This window comes from Bacillus rossius (assembly GCF_032445375.1).
Source record: "Bacillus rossius redtenbacheri isolate Brsri chromosome 4 unlocalized genomic scaffold, Brsri_v3 Brsri_v3_scf4_2, whole genome shotgun sequence".
In the NCBI taxonomy this organism is placed as follows: Eukaryota; Metazoa; Arthropoda; class Insecta; order Phasmatodea; family Bacillidae; genus Bacillus; species Bacillus rossius.
The window spans coordinates 3091840-3114962 of record NW_026962011.1 but is presented as its reverse complement, the minus strand read 5'-3'; the positions used below and the strand labels follow the sequence as shown (position 1 = coordinate 3114962).

General features: G+C 43.1%; 1 protein-coding gene across 1 annotated transcript; it reads right to left on the bottom strand.

The window, feature by feature from the left end:
- Positions 1 to 955: 955 nt before the first annotated feature.
- LOC134542270 (LIRP-like) lies at positions 956 to 20223 on the bottom strand. The gene is made up of 3 exons (XM_063386391.1): positions 20179 to 20223; positions 3515 to 3680; positions 956 to 1161 (listed from the first exon to the last, which is right to left on the bottom strand). Exons 1-3 carry the CDS (start codon positions 20221 to 20223, stop codon positions 956 to 958), a joined length of 417 nt encoding a protein of 138 aa, XP_063242461.1.
- Between the last annotated feature and the right edge of the window lie 2900 nt (positions 20224 to 23123).

Here is a 23123-nt window from a genome sequence, read left to right as displayed (position 1 = left end):
TCCTTTAAAATGGTAGTCTTTCACTGAAAATAGGGAAAATGCTAGGGATTTTGAGGAATTTTGACACCAAGATGGCCGCCGGAAATCACAAGCCAAGATGGTGGACCTCGGCACACCCTGGACCCTGTGCCCGGAGTCCCTAAAGTAAACTACTCACTCAAAATATCATTTTATGCAAATACTTTTAAATAAATGTTTTAGAATGGTTTGAGATCACACTAGTAAAACAGGAAACAGGGTTTGTTAAAGAAGAAAAATTCGTAAAGGATTTTAAATAATGCAAAATATAAATTGTATATTCTTTAGTACGTTTTGGTTTATCACTTTGAATTGTGTAAATTCTATTCAAAGTAATTGCAGGATTTTTTAATTTTTCTGATATTTTTGTTTGTACATTATGGGTACAAAACGTTATTTTCTCATCGAAGTAAAAACACTTGAAAATAATTCGAAACTTAATTTAACACTGATAAATATAGATCATTAAATAGCCCAATTTTCAAGTGAATGACTTTTTATTAGTATTACAAACATTCGAAAAAAAATCATTTAAAGCTTTCTACATTCAAAGAACAATACAAATAAAACTACTTTCGTTTTCAATATTATTTTATTTCCTGATTAAAGTTTTTCTTTGAAATTTGAATTATTGAAGAGGTACACAGTTTCAAGACGAAAACAAAATTATTATTATTATGATTCACACTATTTGTAACTGGAGCACATTACAAACTTTTATCCTGCGTTCATTTGCTTGAAACAAAACATATCTTGAGTTGTAAGAAGAACAATATTCCTTAGCAAAATAAATTTTGCAGCGTACAAAATATAGTTTCTTCTCACATGGAATGACTGCTTGGACGACAGGCCTGCGGGAGGGTTGCTAGCCCTTGCGGGGAGGGGTGGGGGAGGCGGGGAAAAGGGTTAAGCGTAACAGTTCCCCTCGCACGGCCGGCTAGCCGCAGTACTGCCGCAGCTCGTGCAGCGAGCACGACCGGAAGCAGCACTCGTCCACGACGCCCCTGCGGCGGCGTCCCGACGCCCTGCCTCGGAACAGCGCCTGCGGGTGGGCGTAGTCGGGGCGGTCCCCCTCCTCCTGCTGCTGCTGCTCCTCCTCCCGGGTCGGGGGCCAGAAGACAGCCGCGTCGTCCATCTGCATGCCTGCAGCACGCACGTGCACGGAGCCAGTGCTTCACACTCGGGAAATGCAGTTTAGAAAAAACAATTGCATTTTTTCACATAATCACAATCGTTACATGCATCAGGTTACGTACTATCGAACCTAACAAGTCGACGCTTCAGGCCTCCATACTGCTAACAAAAATAAAAAATAAAAAAAATCTCTTACGAAGGTAGACGCGTGGGTTTGGATGAACGGTAGAGGCTCATATATATATATTTTTTATTTACCTTCCATTGCGTCACAATATCCAAATGCAAAATACACACCTTCATGTGTACGGAAAACCACAGGAGCGACAACGAAATTATAGCACAACAAAGCGACGCGACGGCCGCTTCACTGCATGCGACCTTTAAACGGATATTTTTTTTCAGAAACCAGAAGGAATCAAGAAACGCTGTTTTCAGGACGAATACAATAATGCCTGTAGTGTTCGACAAAAAAAAGTAGTTTTGGGCAGTCCCCACTCCTTCTATGTATATTTTTATTTATTTTCTGAGCTCGGAACTTAACCTTATACTTCAGCTTACAGAATTAATACTTGAGTATGGTGGGTGATACCACAGAGGTGAAGAAAATGTTTAATCTGTGGTGTTGATGACTCGTTAACATATTTAAAACGAATTTGTACTAAAATCCTTGAACACTATATACATTAAAATAAATGAGCCAACAACAAATGACTCCTGTTGCAGATATACTGTAAGGGATGTGTTCAGTATGCTATGGAACCCTAGACTATGGTATACTTGTAGGAATGCAGTTAGAAAAAGTAATAACAACAAGAGGATTATGATGAGAGAAACAAAAATATTTAATGGTGGAAGATTTATAATTTAAAATTAAGAGCAGTCTGAATGAAAATATAGTTGTGAAGGTGGAAATGGTATATAAAATGACTATAAACAGGAGGCAAAACACAGCAAACACTTTCAATAACGACAAAACACTGACACGTAAAACCAAACACTGCTTACTGAAAACCTTGAAAATCTTATTTAAACAGTATTAAGATTAATAAACATGAAAATCTTACAATAAGTTTACAATTCTCTTAGGTGTATGACGTAGTTGAGGATTAGTAGAAAATTTATTATATGTTACAGGCTCTGAGCAAAAAAAATATATAATTATTTTGAATATTTAAATTTTACATGTGATCAATCCCTTCTGGAGTCTAATTGTAAATAAACTCATTGGGAGATACGGAGGCACAGATGAATTACAAATGTTTGTAGATGCTTTAATCCAGTTTAACTTCAAAGAGATAGTTTTAACGAAAACAGAAAATAATAGTTACTTAAGGCACACGGCATTACTCAGTAGAAGCAATTTTAAATCGATCTGAAGGACCACTGAGTGTTCGGAAAACGTACTTCTCTTTAAGAACAGCCAAAAATATTTGATCTTCGTTCCAAATAATGTTTAAGGTTACAATGTTTACGTGACGGTACAGTTCAAGAATTAATGCGGGCGTAAAATCACTTTTAGTATGAGCCTCTTGCTTAATACAATGGCGACGCTATTTGCTTATGGCGTACCTTTAATAGTAGTAAAACTCAAGTCAATTTGCATCTAAAATGATTTTCTTAGTACCAGAACAACTTTACTCACTGTCGATGTCTGGGTCGAGATGCACAATTTTACATTACACCATATAAGCAACAATGCAAGAAAACCATATTTTACAGATTTTAAATCACCAAGGCGTTAGGCCTCAGCCTATACGTGGTAACGCCAAAAAAAACTTATTTCTTAATTTTTAATCTACTTCCTGTTCCGGTGCTGCCGAATCCCGTGAAGACCATGTCTGGGAAATCCAGAGCAGCATCTCATGGCCTTCGGTCACAACAATAGTGTTAAATCTTTATATATTCAAAGGTTAAATCACAGGTAAGTAATATCTCGAAAAACAATAAGATTCCAAATAAAAAATGTGAACAGGATGAAACATACATGAAAAATCAGTAGGACTTCCAACAATGCATAGGAAAAATAAGTTCATAATAATAAGGTTCAAAATACTTATTATAAGTTCTTGTTTTCAGGTTAGACCTATTTTGTTTTTCAAGTTAAGGTAATACAACAATAGCTTGCTCGTAAAAATGCATTGACACGAGAGAAGGTTAATTCAAACAATAGGAAAGTATATAAATAATACTGAAAATACATTTAAATAAGAATTAAATGTCTGTACGGACACTTTGTGGTAGTACAGTATCTATAAAATAATGTAGTTATTACCTGACGGAAGAGACGCACTGTAAAGAATATCGCCCCAGAAGAAAAGAAAGCAGAGTTGTTAGCGCGGGTTGGGAGCTCGGGACCTACCTTCCAGCGACTTCTTGGAGAAGGCCTTGTTGTAGACGCCCCCGCAGACCACGCGCAGGGTGTCGACGAGGTGGGCGCCGCACACCTGGAAGCGCACCGACGCCGCCGTCGCAGTCACCGCCGCCGTCACCACGAGGAGTCTCAGGCACAGTCCGGCCGCGCTCATCTGCAACAACGTCACACTCGACATATTTTTTTTAACGTAACAGAAATTTCCACGTCGAATCACAGATATTTGTAAATTTACAAGAAAAACAACTGCATCACTACAAAAAAAAAGTGTTCGCGGTAATGCTGGGTTCGGATTCTTGCCCGGGCAATTTGTGCTTTGTGTTGTCCCAGTACCTCCAATAATTAAAAGTTAAGTATTTGGAACCGTTCCCTGAATAGCTTTCCAGTCTTAACTGCGCACATAATAAGCATGATACAACAAATTAAAGAAAAATTGTTGAATATCCCATTATCTTTTTCATGGTATAAAAAATGTTATGCTTAGATGAAGCATCATTAAAATATAAAATTATGCCCCAATTTTTGCCCCTCAAATCCGTGTGTCGGAGGTGCAGGCCTCAGAGATTGTAAATAGAATTCATAGGAACTCACAGGAACACACTGGACTTCATAGGAATTCATTAACATTTAAGGCCAAAGAAACGTTTACGTGTTTTTAGTTGTTTTTTTTAATTGTAACATTAAAAAGTTGTAGATTAAAAATAATGTGAGGGAGTGTTTCAGTAATCGCCCAAGGGATTTATAACATCTAACCTGGGTAACGAGAAAATTAATGTGTCCTCGTGTTGCATATACTCTTATAATACGTATTTTGAACACGAAATAAAAAGTCGAATTTTTTGAAATGATGCCGAACGTAAAACCCTACACAACTTCGGTTTTAAACTAAATTTTTGGACGCGACTTACACGTAGTTTCCGCACACTCCGCTAGAATTCTTTGCAGAAAAGCAGCTACGTCGACTATCGAATCATTCCATTTGCAGATTAAAACTGTAAACTATATAATGAAACGGTTCCGATAAATCGAAAAATACTTGAAAAAAAAAATTACTAACCACGGCTGTGTATCTGATTTTCGGGAAAGGAATTTTATTAAATAAAACCCATCATGTTAGAATTCATTAAACAGTTATATAAAGTTTTCCTTTCTCTCTATTAACTTTTGTTCGCGCCATCCACCACAGATGGCAGCACCGTGGTTACACATTTCCGTTTCATGCGACTTCCGGTCCATTCCGAAATTACTCCCACTAAATGTCATGGTTCGAGAAACTGCCCACAGATTTTTATTTGCCATTTTCACTCTGTATTCGCGCTCTTTATACGAGATTCTGGCTAGGATATTTTATTGTTATAGCTGAATGGACAACTACATTTTTAAGAATTAATTGTGCTGTGTGTTTCCAAATTGTGCCCTGTGCATAGTTTGCTGTATGTCATTAGCACATATGGTAATGTTTTTCGTTGCTCCTATGATATAAGGAGACAAATGAAGTTTGGAAACACCTGACAAATTACAGAAAGATGCAGAACGAAAACCGGCTAGGTGGTCACAAGAGAGATCACGTCAGGAGAAAGGTTCAAAATGGGCACATGGTAGGTATCTCTTTACTATAAGAGGCACTAGAACGAAAGTCATTTGACCGAAATTACGGAGAGGAGACTTTCGGTCTAGTGTCTTTTGGTCTAGTGTATTTCGGTCAAGTGCCTTTCGGTCAAATGCCTCTTGTCAGAGTCAATACATATTCCCAGCGAGATAAATATTAAAGTTATAGATCTAGCGTATTTCGGTCTAGTGCCTTTCTGCTAAAATTCTTTCGGTCTAGTGCTTTTCGGCCTACTGCCACGTCCCTGACACGTAACCTGCTCGGCCACACGTGACACAGGCTAATCCAGAGCACAGTCTCCAGTCAAATTTTCCATCCATAGTGTACAAATTTAGTGTCATTAACGTTTATAAACATTTAATTGAAGTTATTTATGGTATGGGACATAACCATACAATAATGTTGCATATCCTGGGCTTTTAACTTTTATCTAAAAAATTGTATAAGCGATACCGTGGATATTTTTCGTGGAAGAACGAGCAGTTTCACTGTACGCGAAGCAGTGTTGTAACCGAGGATAATGTTCGGAGGGACAAGCCATATGAATGATTAAATAAGTCATAGCTAGCATACTCGGTAAAAATCATGTAATTGACATTGGAGCCTAATTTTCTCAAATGAGGACGATATAAGAAGAAACATTTATTTTCGTGTAATTGTTTTCTACTTGAAATATGTTATCCAAACGAAGAATATTATTTTACCTTATTTTGACAAACAAAAAGCTAGGCTACAAGATAATAAAAACGATACATTTGCAGCATTTCAAAATATTAAAAAATATCATATGTTACAATAAAATTGTTATATTTTTATGCTGGGTAGCATTTTAATAATCAATTATATTATTTTATTGTCTGGCACCCCTATTGCTAAGACACTGGCGTTAATAACCCTGATTTTAAACTCTTATCTTTGAAACATCAGTGTTCATTTTTAACTACCATAAAAATTGTAACAAGTATCTTATTAATCATTTTTGGTAAACACGTGCCTGAGACAAATAATATCGTAGTGTAGCAAACCTAAAACATATATTCTGTAACTGAACTGCGATTTCTTTAAATTGTTGTCTTTTTAAAATATTTGGTTTCATTGTTAGGCTTGAGGTAAATAATCAAGATATAGTTAAAAAAAATTTTTTAAATAAATTGTGAAGAAAATTTTAAAATAGTAATAAATAATATAATAAAAAAATAATATTGTATTAAATATTTTTGTTCTTTTAGGAAGGGTTTTATCCTTACATAAATGACGCTGATGACTGTACTTTGGTGAGTCCATACCAAAACCTTTTTTTTTTTTTTTTATGTATTGTAGACTGAATTGAAAGAAAACAAAGTCTGGCATTCCAATCACATGAATGTTCGTCGTGAATTTTAGTGGTGCTGTTTTAAGTCTGCCTCACAAAGGACTGAAGTTACAATGCAAGAAAACCTTTCCCATTCCTATTGTATAAATGTCAACTCATCCAGAAGCAATATGCCATTAAATTTGTAATATCACATTGCTGAATTATCACGTCACACCTAATAAACCCATCTACCCATCTTAGTTATACATTTTTTTAATGGTAAAACTGTACTGAATTAGTTGTTTTCAGACACTCCACAGTCGCCAGACGTTTTTCTTAATATAGTTTATTGTAAAGCTTCTACTGCCAGCTTTTATCTAAGTCATTTTAAAACTTAACTATATTTTAGACATTTTTTTAAACTAAAACTATTTTTTTACTTGAATTAAAGAGCTAATATGAAAGAAAAATTATTTTGAGAGGTAACCATTCAAAATATTACTTAGAATAAATTTAAAAAAAAAGAAGTGACAAAGCCAGCGAAGAGGATGTTTTATTTGGTGAGAGATTCAGGCGATTCCGGCACTCACCTCGTAAGGCTGCTGACTTCACCGAGCGGATTTCGTTAAATGACTTGCCTCATCGACCGTCAGCGATGTTTTATACCCGGGCAGAAGTCCGCGCTCGGTCCATGCGCGCGTGGGTGTGCCGGCGACTGTGTGTGAGAGAGCCCGACCATTCGCGAAGACGTGTGACGAGTCCCAAGACGGCAGGTAATTACGGCAGTCCCCTGGAGGAAAACAAACCCCCTCCTTCCCCCCAGCAACCCAATTCGCTACCTAAATTTATTCCCGACAAAATATCGGTGGCGCCGACGCCGAAGTCTGTCCCATCCGCCGAGGGCTCTCTTCGCGGAACGTTGTCGCTCCGGATTACCTGCGAGCGATCAGTCTGGGGCGACGCCACCGACCCTGAGACACCGCCCCACCCCCTTGTACCTTCACCCCCCTCCCGGCCGTAGCTCGTGCAGATCAATAATTAAGATGTGACTCCCCGCCTAATCTCCGGCACCCGATTTATTCTTAGCTTATTGGAACTAGATGCGATCAAAATAAAATAGCACCGATAATAAATCACGTTTCTTACCAGCCTTTGAAAAAAAAAATGTTGTTCCTTTCTTCGCTAATTGTAGACGTAAACAAGCACAGACCCAGTTGTTCGGTGAGAATTTTGTTTGAAATAGGCCCCCGTGACTCATATTATAAGAAGTTTAATTTTTATTTGTACTACAGTTTCCGGTTTATTTCTTTCTATCAAATGGAAAGAACTAGTAGCTCGTACCGAACTGAGACGTTGCGATTTTCCGTTTTCAGTGAATTGTGAATTTTAACCCCATAAATAATAACTAATATTTAAAATGTAATCCGATAACCTAACAACAAAATATAACGCAAAACGTAGATAACTGTGAAAATTCTATAGAAGGTTTACGCATTTTTAACATTCCAATAAAAGTAGTAGATATAATTTAGTTACATTTGATTGCTTGTTATTTTCTTCAGTTCACTTTGAGACATGCGCTCAGTCTTTTCGTCGTGCATTGGCAAACAATGGGATTTATGTGGTAAACACAAGATTATATGGAATGACGTAGGCGGGAAGAAGGAGGGAGATAGTCGTGGGTTCCGAACCCCTCACTTCCAAAAAATAGTCAAGACAGAATAAGAAAATCACAGGAACTTAGCTACATAAGGTTACAGAGAACTTTATTTGGAACTCTTATTGCAATCCTCATAGTGGGCTACAATAAATGCATTTACTCTCACACAGAAGCGGCAGGAATTGTATTTGTAAGAAGTTTATATTTAATGCCGGTTTGCACACGTGTTTGTTGAAATCATGTATTTCATACTAACTAGACATGTGTGTTTCGTGTATTTAATCATATATATATATGACATATCTTAACGAAAACATTAAAAAATTGACTGAAGAAGAAAGTATTAAAAACAATAAAATAAAAACCAAAATATAAAATGTCCAGTTGTATTTTCTCAAGAAAAATAATTACTTAAATATTTCTATGTTTAAACATTCGACTTCTAATGTCTATAGTTCCTTGGGGTTTTAGTATGACAATTTTCTTTTAAAACTCAATTTAAAAGGAAATTAATTCATAAAAAAATAATATACTGGTTATAATGGACCTCTCCTTCACAAAATCCTGGTTGCAGTCTTGGCGGATAAATGAAGATAAAGGTGCAATGAAAGTCCCTTGAGCGATTTATAAAATCTGTACAGGTTGTTGGCATGCTTGATTATTATTTTTAAAAACACGTGTTTTAGCCATTATCACTCATCTGAAAATAGAGATTAAAAACGAAATCGTGAAACCGAACTGCTCATCCGTCTTTAGCGTGTACTTAGGTTTTCCGCGAACAGACACCCCATCAAGCTAAATAGCAGTCAGTGGCGAGGCGTGAGGTTTATTTACATGAGGGGAAGCAACAACTCCGTTCACATCAAAACTAGAAAAGGGAGGGGGGGGTCCGGGGGCCCTCCCCTGGGTAAATATGGATTTCAAGGTGCAAAATGGTGCTATTTAAGTAGTTTTCTTAACTGAACATTGACTATTCCAAAGGTAGAAAAATTGACATTTTTTTAAAATAAATTATTTTTAAAATAATAATGTTTGACTTACATTATTCTGATAGTAAAATACCTACTCTACATTACTTATATACTAAGTGGGAGTGTAATATCATCGATAGTAGGGGGAGTATAACGATACTGGGATGATGTAAACATTGAAATATTAACACCGTGCCAGTACCCCCCTGGGGGCCGACATATTGTCTCGTGGGGGCCACCATTGTTGTTGACATTGGCTACCAGGGCGCACCACCGTCGAAGCCACTGGGGGCCGCCATCTTTTTTTCCGTCTGCTGGAGGCCGCCATCTTAGTTCAGCCTTTAGTTACCGGAGCGTGCCACCTTCGCTCCGTAGGCGGAAATTGTATACAAAAAACCTGGGCGGCAGGTGGATTCGATCCCTGGGACACACCAACATCGAGGTTAGGAGGCAGGCGCCTTGACCACTAGACCATCGGAACCAGATGAAGTATGGGGAATTAAATAACGTACATATGCCGCCATGTCTTTAAATTTCGAAAAGCAATGCCTCCATACTAGCAATGCTTAAACCGTCAAATTTCGAAAAAAAATATATGTCTATAAACCCCCACCCCAAGTATGCCTAAAAGAAGCAACCACCATTATGCTTAACCACTATGCTTAAAATACCCACCATGTCTTTAAATTTAATAAAAATATATATGCTTAAAGGCCCGCCATACTAGCTATGCCTAAACTGTTAAATTCGAGAAAAAAATATATGTTTACAAACCCCCCACCCCAAGTATGCTTAATTAAGCAACCACCATTATGCTTAACCGCTATGCTTAAACCGCCATGTCTTTAAATTTAAAAAAAATATGCTTAAAGGCCCCACCATACTAGCTATGCTTAAATTTCGAAAAAAAATGCTTAAATAATACAGTCATTCTAGGTATGTCTATAAAACCCCGAGTATGCTAAAATCAATTACCGCCATATTAGCTATGACTAAACCCCCTCCACCCCGCACTCCGAGTATGCTTAATCGCAATGTTTAATTCCCAACTGCCATATTTTAAAATTTCCAACCGCTATGCCTAAACAGACATATTTAAATTACAAAAAAAAATATGCTTAACCCACCAAGGTTAAATTTCCAACCACCATGTTTAATTTACAACCGCTATACTTAAAAGCCCCCAGAGTATGTCTAAAACAACACCGCCATATTAGCTATGACTAAATAAACATAACCTCAAAAAATCCCGCGCAGAAAGAGCGAGATGTTGCCCGCTGGAGCATCACTCATAAACTGCGCAATTATAATCCCCACATCATATTATAAGCATAATAATGTATTTAAAAACAACACTGTGTGTGCAACACGCCAAGTAATAAGCATAGTTAAAAAAAGTAATATCTCTATTGTGGTAGCTCATGTTCCTATAGTAATAAGCATAGTTAAAATTTATAATAGTAAGCATAGTTAAAATAAAAAAACAGTTCTAACCCTCCAAATAGCGCTCTGCGGCATGTACCAATAAGCATACATAAAAGAAAAACTCACCCGAACACACCCAGCCCACCCCGGCGACGTGTAACAAATAATATTAAATAAACATTGAACAAATGCCCGTGTAGGAAAGAGTGTTGAACGATCGCTCGTGTGCCTTAGCGTTAAGTAATAATCATATTTAAAATTTAAAAATTGCAAGGAGTGGGCGAAGACCCAGAAAATACAAGAACACCAACCCGCTCAGCTGCAGCACGAAGCAAATAAGCATACATAAAAGAAAAAACTCACCAGAACAACCCCCACCCACCCCGGCGACATGTAAGTAATAAATATAAATTAAATGTTGTGTAGGGAGCTGCAAGCATGTTCTCACACCGATAGCCGCGATGCATCTGCAGGGATATGTTGACAAAAAGCCTGATGCTAGTGAAAGCGGTTACCAATGCGGCGCGCGGCCGGAGGAGGGGGGAGGTGAAAGCTCAACTCCCGGACTCGCTCGCGAACGCCGGAGGGGGGAGGACGGGAAAGTTGTTTTTCACCCGCGGCGAGGTTTAAAAACAAAGCCGGAGGGTAAATGACGGGCGACCCAGAAACCTACCGTCGAATATCACGGTAAGTAATCCAGGTCTTTACGGAAACGGGAAACCCTTTCCGTGACACTAGGAAATGTTCGCCACACTTTTTATGAATTCTATTCACTAAATAAGTATCGGGGTACCCAGTTACTTGAATCTCAAGACCATAAAAGCCATCTTTAATTTCATTACCGTCCAAATCACTCAAATGAAACACACATGGAAAAATATTCGTAACTTTGACCACTCTGAAAACTTCGTGCGACCACCTCGGTTTGAATCCCTTCTCAAACATCGTCTTGTGTTTTGATATACGTACGTACGAACCCACGCGAGCCTTTAACCGTCTAGAATCTATTTTCTTAACATATCTGTAAACTGTTTGTAGCAAAGAGTTATCCCTCACAGCATTCGGAGCCATGCCTATAGTGCGGTGGAACATATTATTGTAGACAGAAAGTAATTTCGGTAAAAGTGTAAGCCACTTATAATTTCCTTGTGCCGAGAACTCACGGTAAAGCATATCCTTTAATGTTCTATTAAAATGTTCTACAACAGACGCCTTGACTTCGCTATAACTAGAGTAATGATTAATTGCATACTTATGCATTAAGGCTTGAAAATGTTTATTGTAAAATTCCGCTCCAGCGTCGCTTTGAATATTCTTAAAACTTCCCGCCTCATTTAAAATACTCTTCATGGCCGCGGTGACTAATATTCCCGTCTTTCGTTTAACTGGAACCGCATAAGCATGTTTGCTATAAACTTCTATAGCAGTAAGGATGTCCTTGAAACCGCTATTTATCCTGCTGTACGGAATCATCTCCACCAAACCAATCTGTAATAAATCGCGAAGCCCATAGGTCAACACAGGTCTACGAGGAAAAATTCTGTGAACTCCGCGATGCAGTTCATTAGCAATCCCACGTTGTGCGACACTCATTTCGCGATATATCCAGCTTCCTTCAATTCTTCAAGAATAGATATCACCTCGTTGCTATGTCCAGTATGGCCAGCAGCTTGCGAGGCCATTATTAATCTGAGGCGAGCAATAAGCTGGTTCGGGTTGTCCCAATAGATAAATTGCTTTGTGCGTTGCAAATCCAATGTTTTTTGTAACAAACCACTTCCTCGCTGAGATGAGTCAATATTCGGAAACAATCCCCTAATGAATTCAAACATTGCATGTGTTTCGCTTTTAAAACGTTTTGTCGTAGGATCATTTCTTTTATAATAAGCATTTGTAATATCTATAGTAAATGTCCGTATTGTTTTAAGGCGGACTCGGAGTAGGTGTGCGGCACAGGGCGGAACAATAATTCGAATAAGCCGGGAGCAGCCTGTATCAATTCTTCGTTGACGCGAATTAAATTATAATCATGAAAAAATACTTCCATATCCCCTAAGAACCAACGGTTGTTGCGTTTATAGAGACCATAGGTCCCATCACCCGAGCGAAGGTTGTAGCTCCATAAATAAGACTGTAATTCACCCAATGAATCATTCATAACATTGCAAATGTTTAGGTATTCTGCCATAAGTTTGACCTAGGTAAAAACAATAAACATGTGCGTGTTTACCCATAGAAAAATACTGCTGTATGATTCCTTATTTCTCACACATTATATCGTCAAACACCAACACTGAATTGGCCCTGGCCTCACTTGGGGGTATCACATCAGCATTTTCCGTATACGGGAAAAATCCCAAACCTTCCACCGCTCTAAGATTCGTAGCTAACCGTTGATACTTTGGTTGGTGCAGCGATTTTGAATATAGATACACATTCTCGAACCGAAGACCGTTCGGTTCCTCGAGTAAACTAAGTGGGACACATGTTTTTCCGCATTCGGACGGACCGACAATCAAACATCTTATTGTCGAAAGTAATAAAGAACCATGCCGAGACACGCGAGCACTTGCTTCATCAGCCTGTGTAATCCGCACAGGCAGCGACTCGCGCTGTGGCACTACTTCCATCACGCAACTAAACAGAAAACTATAAAAACAGCATACTTATACTAACTCGAATCAGTATAGTGTAATGCATTGTACAAAAAAGAAGGTACAAAGAGGTGGAGGAATAATAAACTCTGTTATTAACAAGCTGCCAGTAGAAGTACATCTGCCAGGATATAATTTCTGTGGTCCGGAAACGAAACTCGCCAAGAGGCCAGCACGCGGTGATACAGGTATCAATTCCCTTAACGAGGCGTGTCGTCTTCACGATATTAGCTATTCTAAAAGTAATAACCTATGTGACAGACACATAACCGATTGTATATTAGCGAACCAAGCCGCACAAATAGCAAAGAATCCCACAACTAAATTCTGTGAAAAGATTCCAGCGTGGGGAGTCAATAAGATAATGAGAGTAAAACATGAGATTGGCGGTGGTGTCTCAAAGAAAAATGGCGCGAAAAAAGGCGGGCTACTACCTTTCATTTTCCCAGCGCTGGCAGCGCTAGGCAGTCTGATTGGCGGAATGGCGGGTATAGCCAAGAACGTAAACAACGCACAGCACAATAGTAAATTGCAGGCGCTTGCAAAAAACGGTTCGGGCCTATACCTGCGTCCCTACCCAAAGTCAGGGGGAGGGGTCAAGCGGAGAAGAAGGAAGAGGGGTGGGAAAAGAAAATGAGGACACTGAGTAACCTGCCAAAGCGAGCCCTTACCACCACAGACTTAAAGACAGCAATTAGGAAATTAAAAACTCCACATTTTAGAAATGTGTTTATGAAGGATAAATTACCCACAAAACCGTATCACAATGACAGCAGTATTATTAATTTTATACGAGTCAGGGGCCCGGAACGCATTGAGTAGCGTATGCCAAGACCGGTCGTACGGCTCGGTATTATGATAGTTTTGGAGACCTGCCGCCCCCTTTAGAAATGCAGCGATACCTGAGAGGCTGCAAAATAACATATAATTACGATAGACAGCAAAAGTTAAACTCATTCAACTGCGGACACTTATGCATAAAGTTTCTCATTTCGGTATATAAGAGAACCTGCTTCGAAAGATCATGTCCATCACGCTAATACTAAGTGGAAACACATCGGAACTGTGTTCAACACACTTCCCACCGATCGACGTAAGTGATGGGTTATGGCAGTTCGCTCTCGTGGATTTTACCGTATACAATTCTATCCCGAACGTGGACGAAAACAACTGGATGTTTAGGTACAAGCTGAAGAACGAAGAGATGACGCGAGAGATTAAATTACCTATAGGCTCCTACGAAGTTTTAGACATTGAAATGTATATTAAACAACACCTACCCACAGACATAATGTTTTCGTTGAAAGGTAATCCAAACACTCTACAATGTGTATTGCGCAGCAATGCACAAATCGACTGCACCGGCGACTGCGCCCTAGCTCCGATGCTTGGATTCGAACCGGTTGTCAACGAGGCGAATAAAATTCACAAGTCGACACAGCCTGTAAACATAATGCCGGTAAATGTGATTAGAATCACGGCGAATATCATTGGCCACAGCTTCCTTAATGGAAAACCAAACAGCACGATATACAAATTTTCCCCGAACGTTCCTCCAGGATATAAGCTCAGTGATATGCCTCAAACACTCATTTACAGTCCGGTTACCTTGCAACAAATATGAGAGTTGGTTATTAGAGTGGTAGACCAGAACGGTAAATTAATCAACTTTAGAAACGAGTTGATTACACTACGCTTACATTTGAAAAAAGTATGGGGGTAAGATACTTTGGTTTGCATAAAGGGGCGGGGGTGAGCAAGCATAGAGCCAGTACGAAAGCAAACATCAAGCGGTTAACACCTGCCAACATGAGGTTCCCAGAAAAATTAGGTTTCAAAGTATTTCCAAATAGAATATAGTATACTCAATGTACAACAATCACCGCAGTTTGACGATGCAGTCTCAAAATGTGAAATGCACATGTACAAACCATACATTGCGGGACTGTACGAGCCAAGCTCCGAGATAGTTATAGCAAAACAAAACTCTGACGTGTATACGCACATTGCTAAATCGTTTCTGCGAATTCGCGGTGCATTCACGAAACCAAACGGGCAGAAACCAGACAATGCAAAAATCATAAACAATGGTATACTACATATGATAAATCGAATATCATTCGAACTTAACGGCGTGACAATCGATGAAGTACGTGAAGTTGGAATTGTGACAACTGTGAAAAAATATTTATTGCGCATGCGTGTTGAAAAATCCGTAAGTAAGATGGCGGGATGGTGTCCGGACGGTGATTACAGTTTACCACTTACAGCGCAAGGCGAGTTTGAAATATGCGTCCCGTTGAACCAATTGCTAGGCTTTGCAGAAGACTATAAACAAATATTAATTAATTGTAAACAAAGGCTTGTTATAATCACCGCAAACAGTTATATTAACGCTATAATGGACACAAGCGATCAGCCACAGTAAGTGACATTAAGTTTGCAATCTATCGACTGGCTTGTTCCGCATGTAACGGTAAGCCCCGCCCAGCGCACACGGCTGTTGAAAATGGTTGAAAAAGGTTGCGACATAGATATGGCTTTCAGATCGTGGGGAGTAGAAGTTTACACGAGTTTACCACCATCACAGAGCGTCAGTTGGGCTGTAAAATCTAGCTTCTCCAGCGAACGCCCTCGTTATATAATAGTGGCATTTCAAACCGGCAGGCATATGTTCTAGCCGCAAACAAATCTAAATTCGACCATTGTAATCTACAAAATATCAAGGTCTATCTTAATTCCGAGACGTATCCATATTCGGACCTAGCAATAAACTTTATGAATGGTTACTACCTACTTGCATATAATATGTACTCGGACTTTCAAGCGAGCTGCTACAGTAGACTAAAAATGCCTCTATTTGACTCCGGAGGGATTTAAAGATAAGGCCCCTCTCTTTGTATTCGACATGTCACGTTAAAAACGAAAAACTGACCTCAACCATCATATATTGTAAAATAGACATTACCGCAGCAAACAATATACTGCCGCTAACACAGGCATACACAATTATCCTACACAATAGATTAGTATCGTACAACCCGAGGGATCAAAGTATTAAAATAATGAGCTAAACGCGATGTATGTTCAGTCGTGTCCCAGCTGCCATGGCAAAGTGCGTTAACCTCCAAGGCTTCTTCTCGCAGCACGTGTTTATCGTTAAGGAAGTTAGCATCACAGACTCCGAAGGGAACGTGATTACGCGCTCGTTTCAACCACCATTTGCGTGGGAACATTTAATTTGAAAACATCAACAAACAAACACGTGGCTCACCAACAACTTCCACAATCTGAAATGGGAAGATGGAATATTTCCCTACACAAGTCTGCCAAACATATTGGCGGCGCACCTGAGTGGAACTATAATGGTTTCCGAGGCCGAACAGAAACATTGGCTAGCTAAACATTGTCGCAAACATGTGCGCATAGTGGATGTTCAAAGTGAATATGGCTGCCCATCATTAAAGATATTAGATAAAATGTACAGCAACAACTGCAGAGGTACAAGACCGGTATCGCCGCGCCACAACACAGCGCTGCTCAGAGCATGGATGATTGAAAACTTTGCCGGGAGCGATGAGAAAGCGGAAATGTCAGAGGAGGAGGAGGGGTAGGCTCCAAGGTCGCAGCAAGGGGCGAGAACGTAAAAAACAAAAACGAGATGTCGGTATAAATATAGCTCAGTGGACCAGAGCTAACCAGTAAACGGTAGCCCACACCCGTTGGGAATGACGTTCGACCCAACAGCACACTACCTGGAGGTAACGCCGGGCTTCCACCGCGTGCAGTGTGTCACCCCGGACGGTCATTTTCAGCTACACATATGCAATTTTGATCATCATTGGGTGAGTGACTGCGACGAGGAGAACCCAGACATCCTCGAGACGCCCTGCAAGCTGTCAGACTGTGTCGTACACCATATACGGCCAGATACTACTTTCCCCACAATGCTAGAAGAACTTAAGGCAGTAGCCGACACTGAAACTATAAGTTCAGTCCCCGATTATTCCTCTGTAACATGTGAACTGACACGCATCACGAAGCCAGAGACTATAATTCGTTAGGTAGAGAGGTGAGGTGGATTTATTCACTATACCATATATGGTAATCGTAGATGGTACACATTGTGCAGCTTCCTACAGTGTAGACTCTTCCGCTTCAAACCCCTCGTGTAACAATGTTACTTAACCGTAAACCATGCCGGACTCTGAACGAAGCGATCGCAGCAAGACATAATTTTGGGTGCTGGGATGAAGACTATATACCTGACGCTATAGACATACACGATGATCCTGTATTCTACCCGCTGTGGAATCTACCGCCGGACCCAACACATTGTGAAAGGCAGGCATGCACTATGTTTGACCCTACCTAAAAAAGATACATGCTTACCCATGCGGGATTGCATAGTATAGAATACAGAATACGCTTCTTTGATACAAACAATCCAAACAATATCAAAGCATTCACATACCTCGAGTACTGCAGAGACAACACGCATTTCCGATTGAGGTGGGAACCAAAACGGACATATAATACTGTGCGACGTGTGAGCATGTTTTAGTGTGAGGATAAAGACTGTATTGTCCATTTGAGCCATCCGCATGCACGCTTCCCTTGCACGCGTCATGACCTCGAAACATCCAGAATACCTGCTGAAGAATCCGGTTACGTCGAGACGTGTGCCGGATCATCACATTCTCGCTATGACATGCAATTACCAACAAGATGGATAAAAACGCATAACACGCCTTGTAGTAACCATTTGTGTCCGGTGGGGCGAGCCTACATATTAAAGTTAAACAACTTCTCAGTGCCTTCGTATCTAAATACCCAAGTAACAGGTCGTACACCGAAACGTTGCCGTTTGATGTCACTCCTCCTCATGCAATAAACTGTTCAGAGTGCTGTGATTGCATAATACATTTTATTATTCATCTGGTAAATACTGTTTTAAATAGACACGTAGGTCCGTGCGTGAACAGTTGTGCGGAAACAGTGACGGTGTAAAGATGGCTAGCTTTAATCCCCGGAACACGTATCCAAATGTAACTCCAGGCGTAGGCAGTGTAGAGTATAGCGAGTGGAGTCAGGGCGCGTTGAGACATGTTACGGAAGAATGTGACTCTGCCGTGCACTCGAAACATATTCACAACCCAAGACCGGAAGACCTGCCTCTATAAGTGATTCCCTGCCCTGGCTTCGGCGAGTGCTGCGTTAGTATGCTACGCAACGATACAACTCTACCCGCAACAAGTGAAGAGGTCTACGCACACACGCCTTCGAGACGCAGCCGCCATTGCCCGCCTGCAGCCAGACTTCACCGCCGCCACCGCTGTCGGTAGAGCCGAGACGCCGACGCCGCCCTTCCTCCCGCAGAGCGCGGGGCATTGATGAGGGCGACCTGGGTCCAGCGGTGAGCAATGACCAATACCAAGCAATGGACGAAAGAGTGTTAGACATTGCCAGAACCACACTGCGCAAATTACTTACAGACCTTTTAAAGAAAATATAATTTATTTTATACGTAAAATGTAACTTTTATTTTAAATGTAATAACATATATACGTAAAACTTAATTGCAATTTAATATCATTTATATGTAAAATTGTTTTCAATGTAATTTTTATTTTACATGTAAAAAACTATTTATACATAAAAATTGTTTTCAATGTAATATCATTCATACGTAAAATTGTTTTCTATGTAACTTTTAATTTCAATGTAATATCTTTATACGTAAAAATTGTTTATACGTAAATTGATTTCAATGTAATGAATATCTTTATACGTTAAATGATTTCAGTGTAACTTTTATTTTATATGTGTCGCCCACAAACTGCAGCTGTTTCGGCGGATCATGCCGAACACAGAACCAACGGCAGCGCTGCCGACTGTCACCACCCTGCTGCGTGATGAGCTTCAGCCCTTCCTCCGCTGCTACCGACACACCTCGGTAGAAGACTATGTGCAACAGGCAGTGGCCACTGAAAGAAACCTCCAGATGGTGTGGCACCGAAACCCATCAATGACAGAACGGGGTAACCACAGCCTAGTGTTACCGGGCGCAACAGTGACCAACCACCAAGCCAGGCCGAGTGAGCCTCAACCATCACCCAGGCGGCAGCGGGCTATCGAGGATGCACTGGCATCACGCCAGAGCACCACCCAGCCAGGCCGCCGGGACAACCAGTCGCAACGCAACCATGAGCGGCCACCTCAGTGCCAACGGGATTGCGCCACTGGAGCATATCACTGGCACAGTGAATGCCCACTTCCCCCACCACCACGCCAGCAGCAGACAGTGCCACAGTCGGGAAATGGACCACCGGGGGTGCGGGACTGAGGGGCCCACCCCCCGCGAGAATGGCACCACCTGCCGCAACTCCCTTCCCGACACCACCTGCCGCAACTCCCTTCTCGGCACCACCTGCCGCAACTCCCTTCTCGGCACCACCTGCCACAACTCCCTTCTTGGCACAACCTGCCGCAACTCCCTTCTCGACACCACCTGCCGCAACTCCCTTCTCGGCACCACCTGCCGCAACTCCCTTCTCGGCACCACCTGCCGCAACTCCCTTCTCGGCACCACCTGCCACAACTCCCTTCTTGGCACAACCTGCCGCAACTCCCTTCTCGACACCACCTGCCGCAACTCCCTTCTCGGCACCACCTGCCGCAACTCCCTTCTCGGCACCACCTGCCGCAACTCCATTCTCGGCGCAACCTGCCACAACTCCCTTCTCGGCACCACCTGCCGCAACTCCCTTCATGGCACCACCTGCAGCAACTCCCTTCTCGGCACCACCTGCCACAACTCCCTTCTCGGCACCACCTGCCGCAATTCCCTTCTCAGCACCACCTGCCGCAACTCCCTTCTCAGCACCACCAGCCGCAACTCCCTTCTCGGCACCACCTGCCGCAACTCACGTCTCGGAACCACCTGCCGCAACTTCCTTCTCGGCACCACCTGCCGCAACTTCCTTCTCGGCACCACCTGTCATGACCTCAGTCAGGGCACCACCTGCTGCAACCTTACTCTTGGCACCACCAGCCACACCACCAGCAGTGCTACTGGCACCATCCTTACCAACGGCATCACCGGCCACAGGGCCAATGCCCTCAAAGCCCCATGCACCACCACCTATCGGGATGATGCCAGGTACCACACCGACGCTGGGCCAACTGTTCTGGCCACACGACCACCTGCTGCGCATCCCGGTGGAGGTGAATGGCCAGCCGACGGCGGCACTGGTCGACACAGGTGCGAGCCATGTGTTTGTCGCCCCAAGCCTGGTACCCCCAGGAGCACTCCAACCCCACCGCGCCGATTTGCGCCTTGCGACCACTACACGGCCAGGGATGACAGTGGGTCAAGCCGAACTCCAGGTAAGCCTTCGGGAAATGTCAACCACAGTTCTTGCCCTTGTTGTGGAGGACCTGCATGATGAACCTCGTATTAGGACAGCCCTGGCTAGCAGAGAATGATGCTGTGGTGGAGCTGAAGGCTGCACGAGTCCACGTGGGAACCCGGGAGCGATACACAGTGTATGCCACGGGGTTCGCACCCGAACCACCTCGCGAACCGCTTACACTTGCGCAACTGCATCACGATGTTCCCCCGCGGCATCAGGCAGCTGTGGAAAAGGTGCTGCAAGAGAGGCAGGATGTGTTTGCACTCGCCAACCCCCTGCAACGCACCACAGTGGCGGAGCATCGTATCCCAACCATGCATGATTAACCTATTCATGAACCACCCAGGGGATATGGCTTCCGAGAGCAGAGTGCCATCAGAGAGCAGGTATCAGAAATGTTATGGGATGGCGTCATCGAGCCCTCCAATAGCCATTATAATTCATGTGTGGTGTTGGCCCCGAAAAAGGATGGCTCGCTGCGTTTTTGTGTGGACTTCCGGCCCCTGAACGCCATCACCATCAGCTCACCTCCGCCCCAGATCAGTGTCGAGGCCGCCATCGCAGGCTTAGAACGAGCCAAAGTGTTCAGCACGCTTGACCTCAAGGCTGGCTATTGGCAGGTGCCCATACGGCCTGGGGACCGAGGTAAAACTGCTTTTACAACACCAGATGGGCGGCGCTTCCAATTCAGGGCCATGCCATTCGGCTTAAAGTGCGCGCCAGCTACCTTCCAGGAGATGATGACACGGGTGCTAGAGGGGTATGTGGGACAGATTGCCATAGCCTACCTCGATGATGTCATCGTGTTTTCCGAGACATGGGAGGACCACATCTGCCACCTTGCCCTCGTCCTAGAGCGGCTCGCGACACATCACCTAACAGCAGCCCCAGCCAAGTGTCATATCGGAGCGCTCGAAGTTGAGTTCTTAGGGCACTTGGTGGATGCGGTTGGCAACAGCCCACAACCAGTTCACCTGCAGAAAATCGTGGAGGCTGAGGTGCCGAGGACCCGCAAACAGCTACAACGTTTCGTGGGACTCGTTAACTGGTTAAGGAGCTATATACCGAACTTTTCAAATATCATTGTTCCACTCACAGACCTTTTGTCACCGCGGTTGCGCTACGGGTGGGATGCGATCGCACAAAATGCCTTTGACCACATTAAGGCTGCATTCACGAGCTGCCACACATTGGCACGGGTGGACCCAGAGCGCCGCCTGTACCTGCAAACCGATGCCAGTGCACTAGGGGTGGGAGCTGTGCTATTCCATCTGGACCAGAATGGAGACCAACAAGTCATCGACTATGCGAGTGCAAAGTTCGGCTCGGCAGAGTGTCGTTACCACAGTAATGAGCAGGAGTGCCTGGCTGTCGTGTAGGCCGTGAAGAAGTACCGCCTGCACCTGGAAGGAAAACCATTCACGCTCTGCACCGACAACAGGTGCCTGACCTGGCTGCACACCATGCAGGGGAGGAAGGGCAAGCTGATCCGGTGGACATTGTTCCTGCAATCTTTTGACTTTGAAGTCGAACACGTCCCCGGAACAGACAACCAGCTGCCCGACCTTCTGTCTCGCGAGCCAGACGAGAACAGCGAGCTAGCCGACCATGAAGACTGGGAGGATATGCTGCCACCCAGCCACCAAAACAGGCAAGACCAACCAGATGCAACATGCACGCGGATTACAGCCGATGGCCAGGAAGACAACGTACCACGGAGTACAGCAGCCGATGTCCACCACCGAGTTTTGGAAGCCCAAGGGATGTCACCAGAGGCCGATCGACGGCACCAACAGGCGACGATGGGGGAACATGACACCTGGTGTGTACAAGACGGGACCGTGTGGTGCCGTACACCTGGACACCAAGTGGACTGGAAGACGTACGTACCACCTGAAGCCCGGAAAGCTGTACTACGGTTCTACCATGACCACGACCTAGCCGGCCATCCTGGCACCGACCAGACGAAGCGGGCTGTTTGCCAATATTACCACTGGCCCGGGGTCACCAGCGATGTACGCGAGTACGTGCGCGAATGTCAAGTCTGTCAATCACGGAAGGCACGACGGCAAGATGGGGAGGAGCAACAGCGGCCACGGGAACCCACCACAGCCTTCCAGACAATAGCGCTGGATGTGATGGGCCCATATCCACGAACACCGAGGGGGAACAGGTTCTTGCTTGTAGTAACTGACCTGTTCACCCGGGTGACGGAGGCCTATCCCTGTCGAAATGGGCGAGCCGCCCCCATCACCAAGATCCTGGCACAAGAGTTCTTGCCGCGCTGGGGCTACCCGCAGTCAGCCCTCTCCGACAATGGTAGCCAGTTCTTGGGCCGACAGTGGAGGACTTGGTGCGACGACCACCAAATACAGCACCACACCACACCCGCATACCACCAGCGGGCAAACCCCACCGAACGCCGCAACCAGGAGCTGAAGGCGCAGATGCGCATACGCCTCATCTCAGACCATGCGCAGTGGGACAGGTACATTTCAGATGCCCTGTTCTGTATGCACCGTCGGGTGAATGCGGCAACTGGTAGAATGCCCGTCGAGATGGTTCAGGG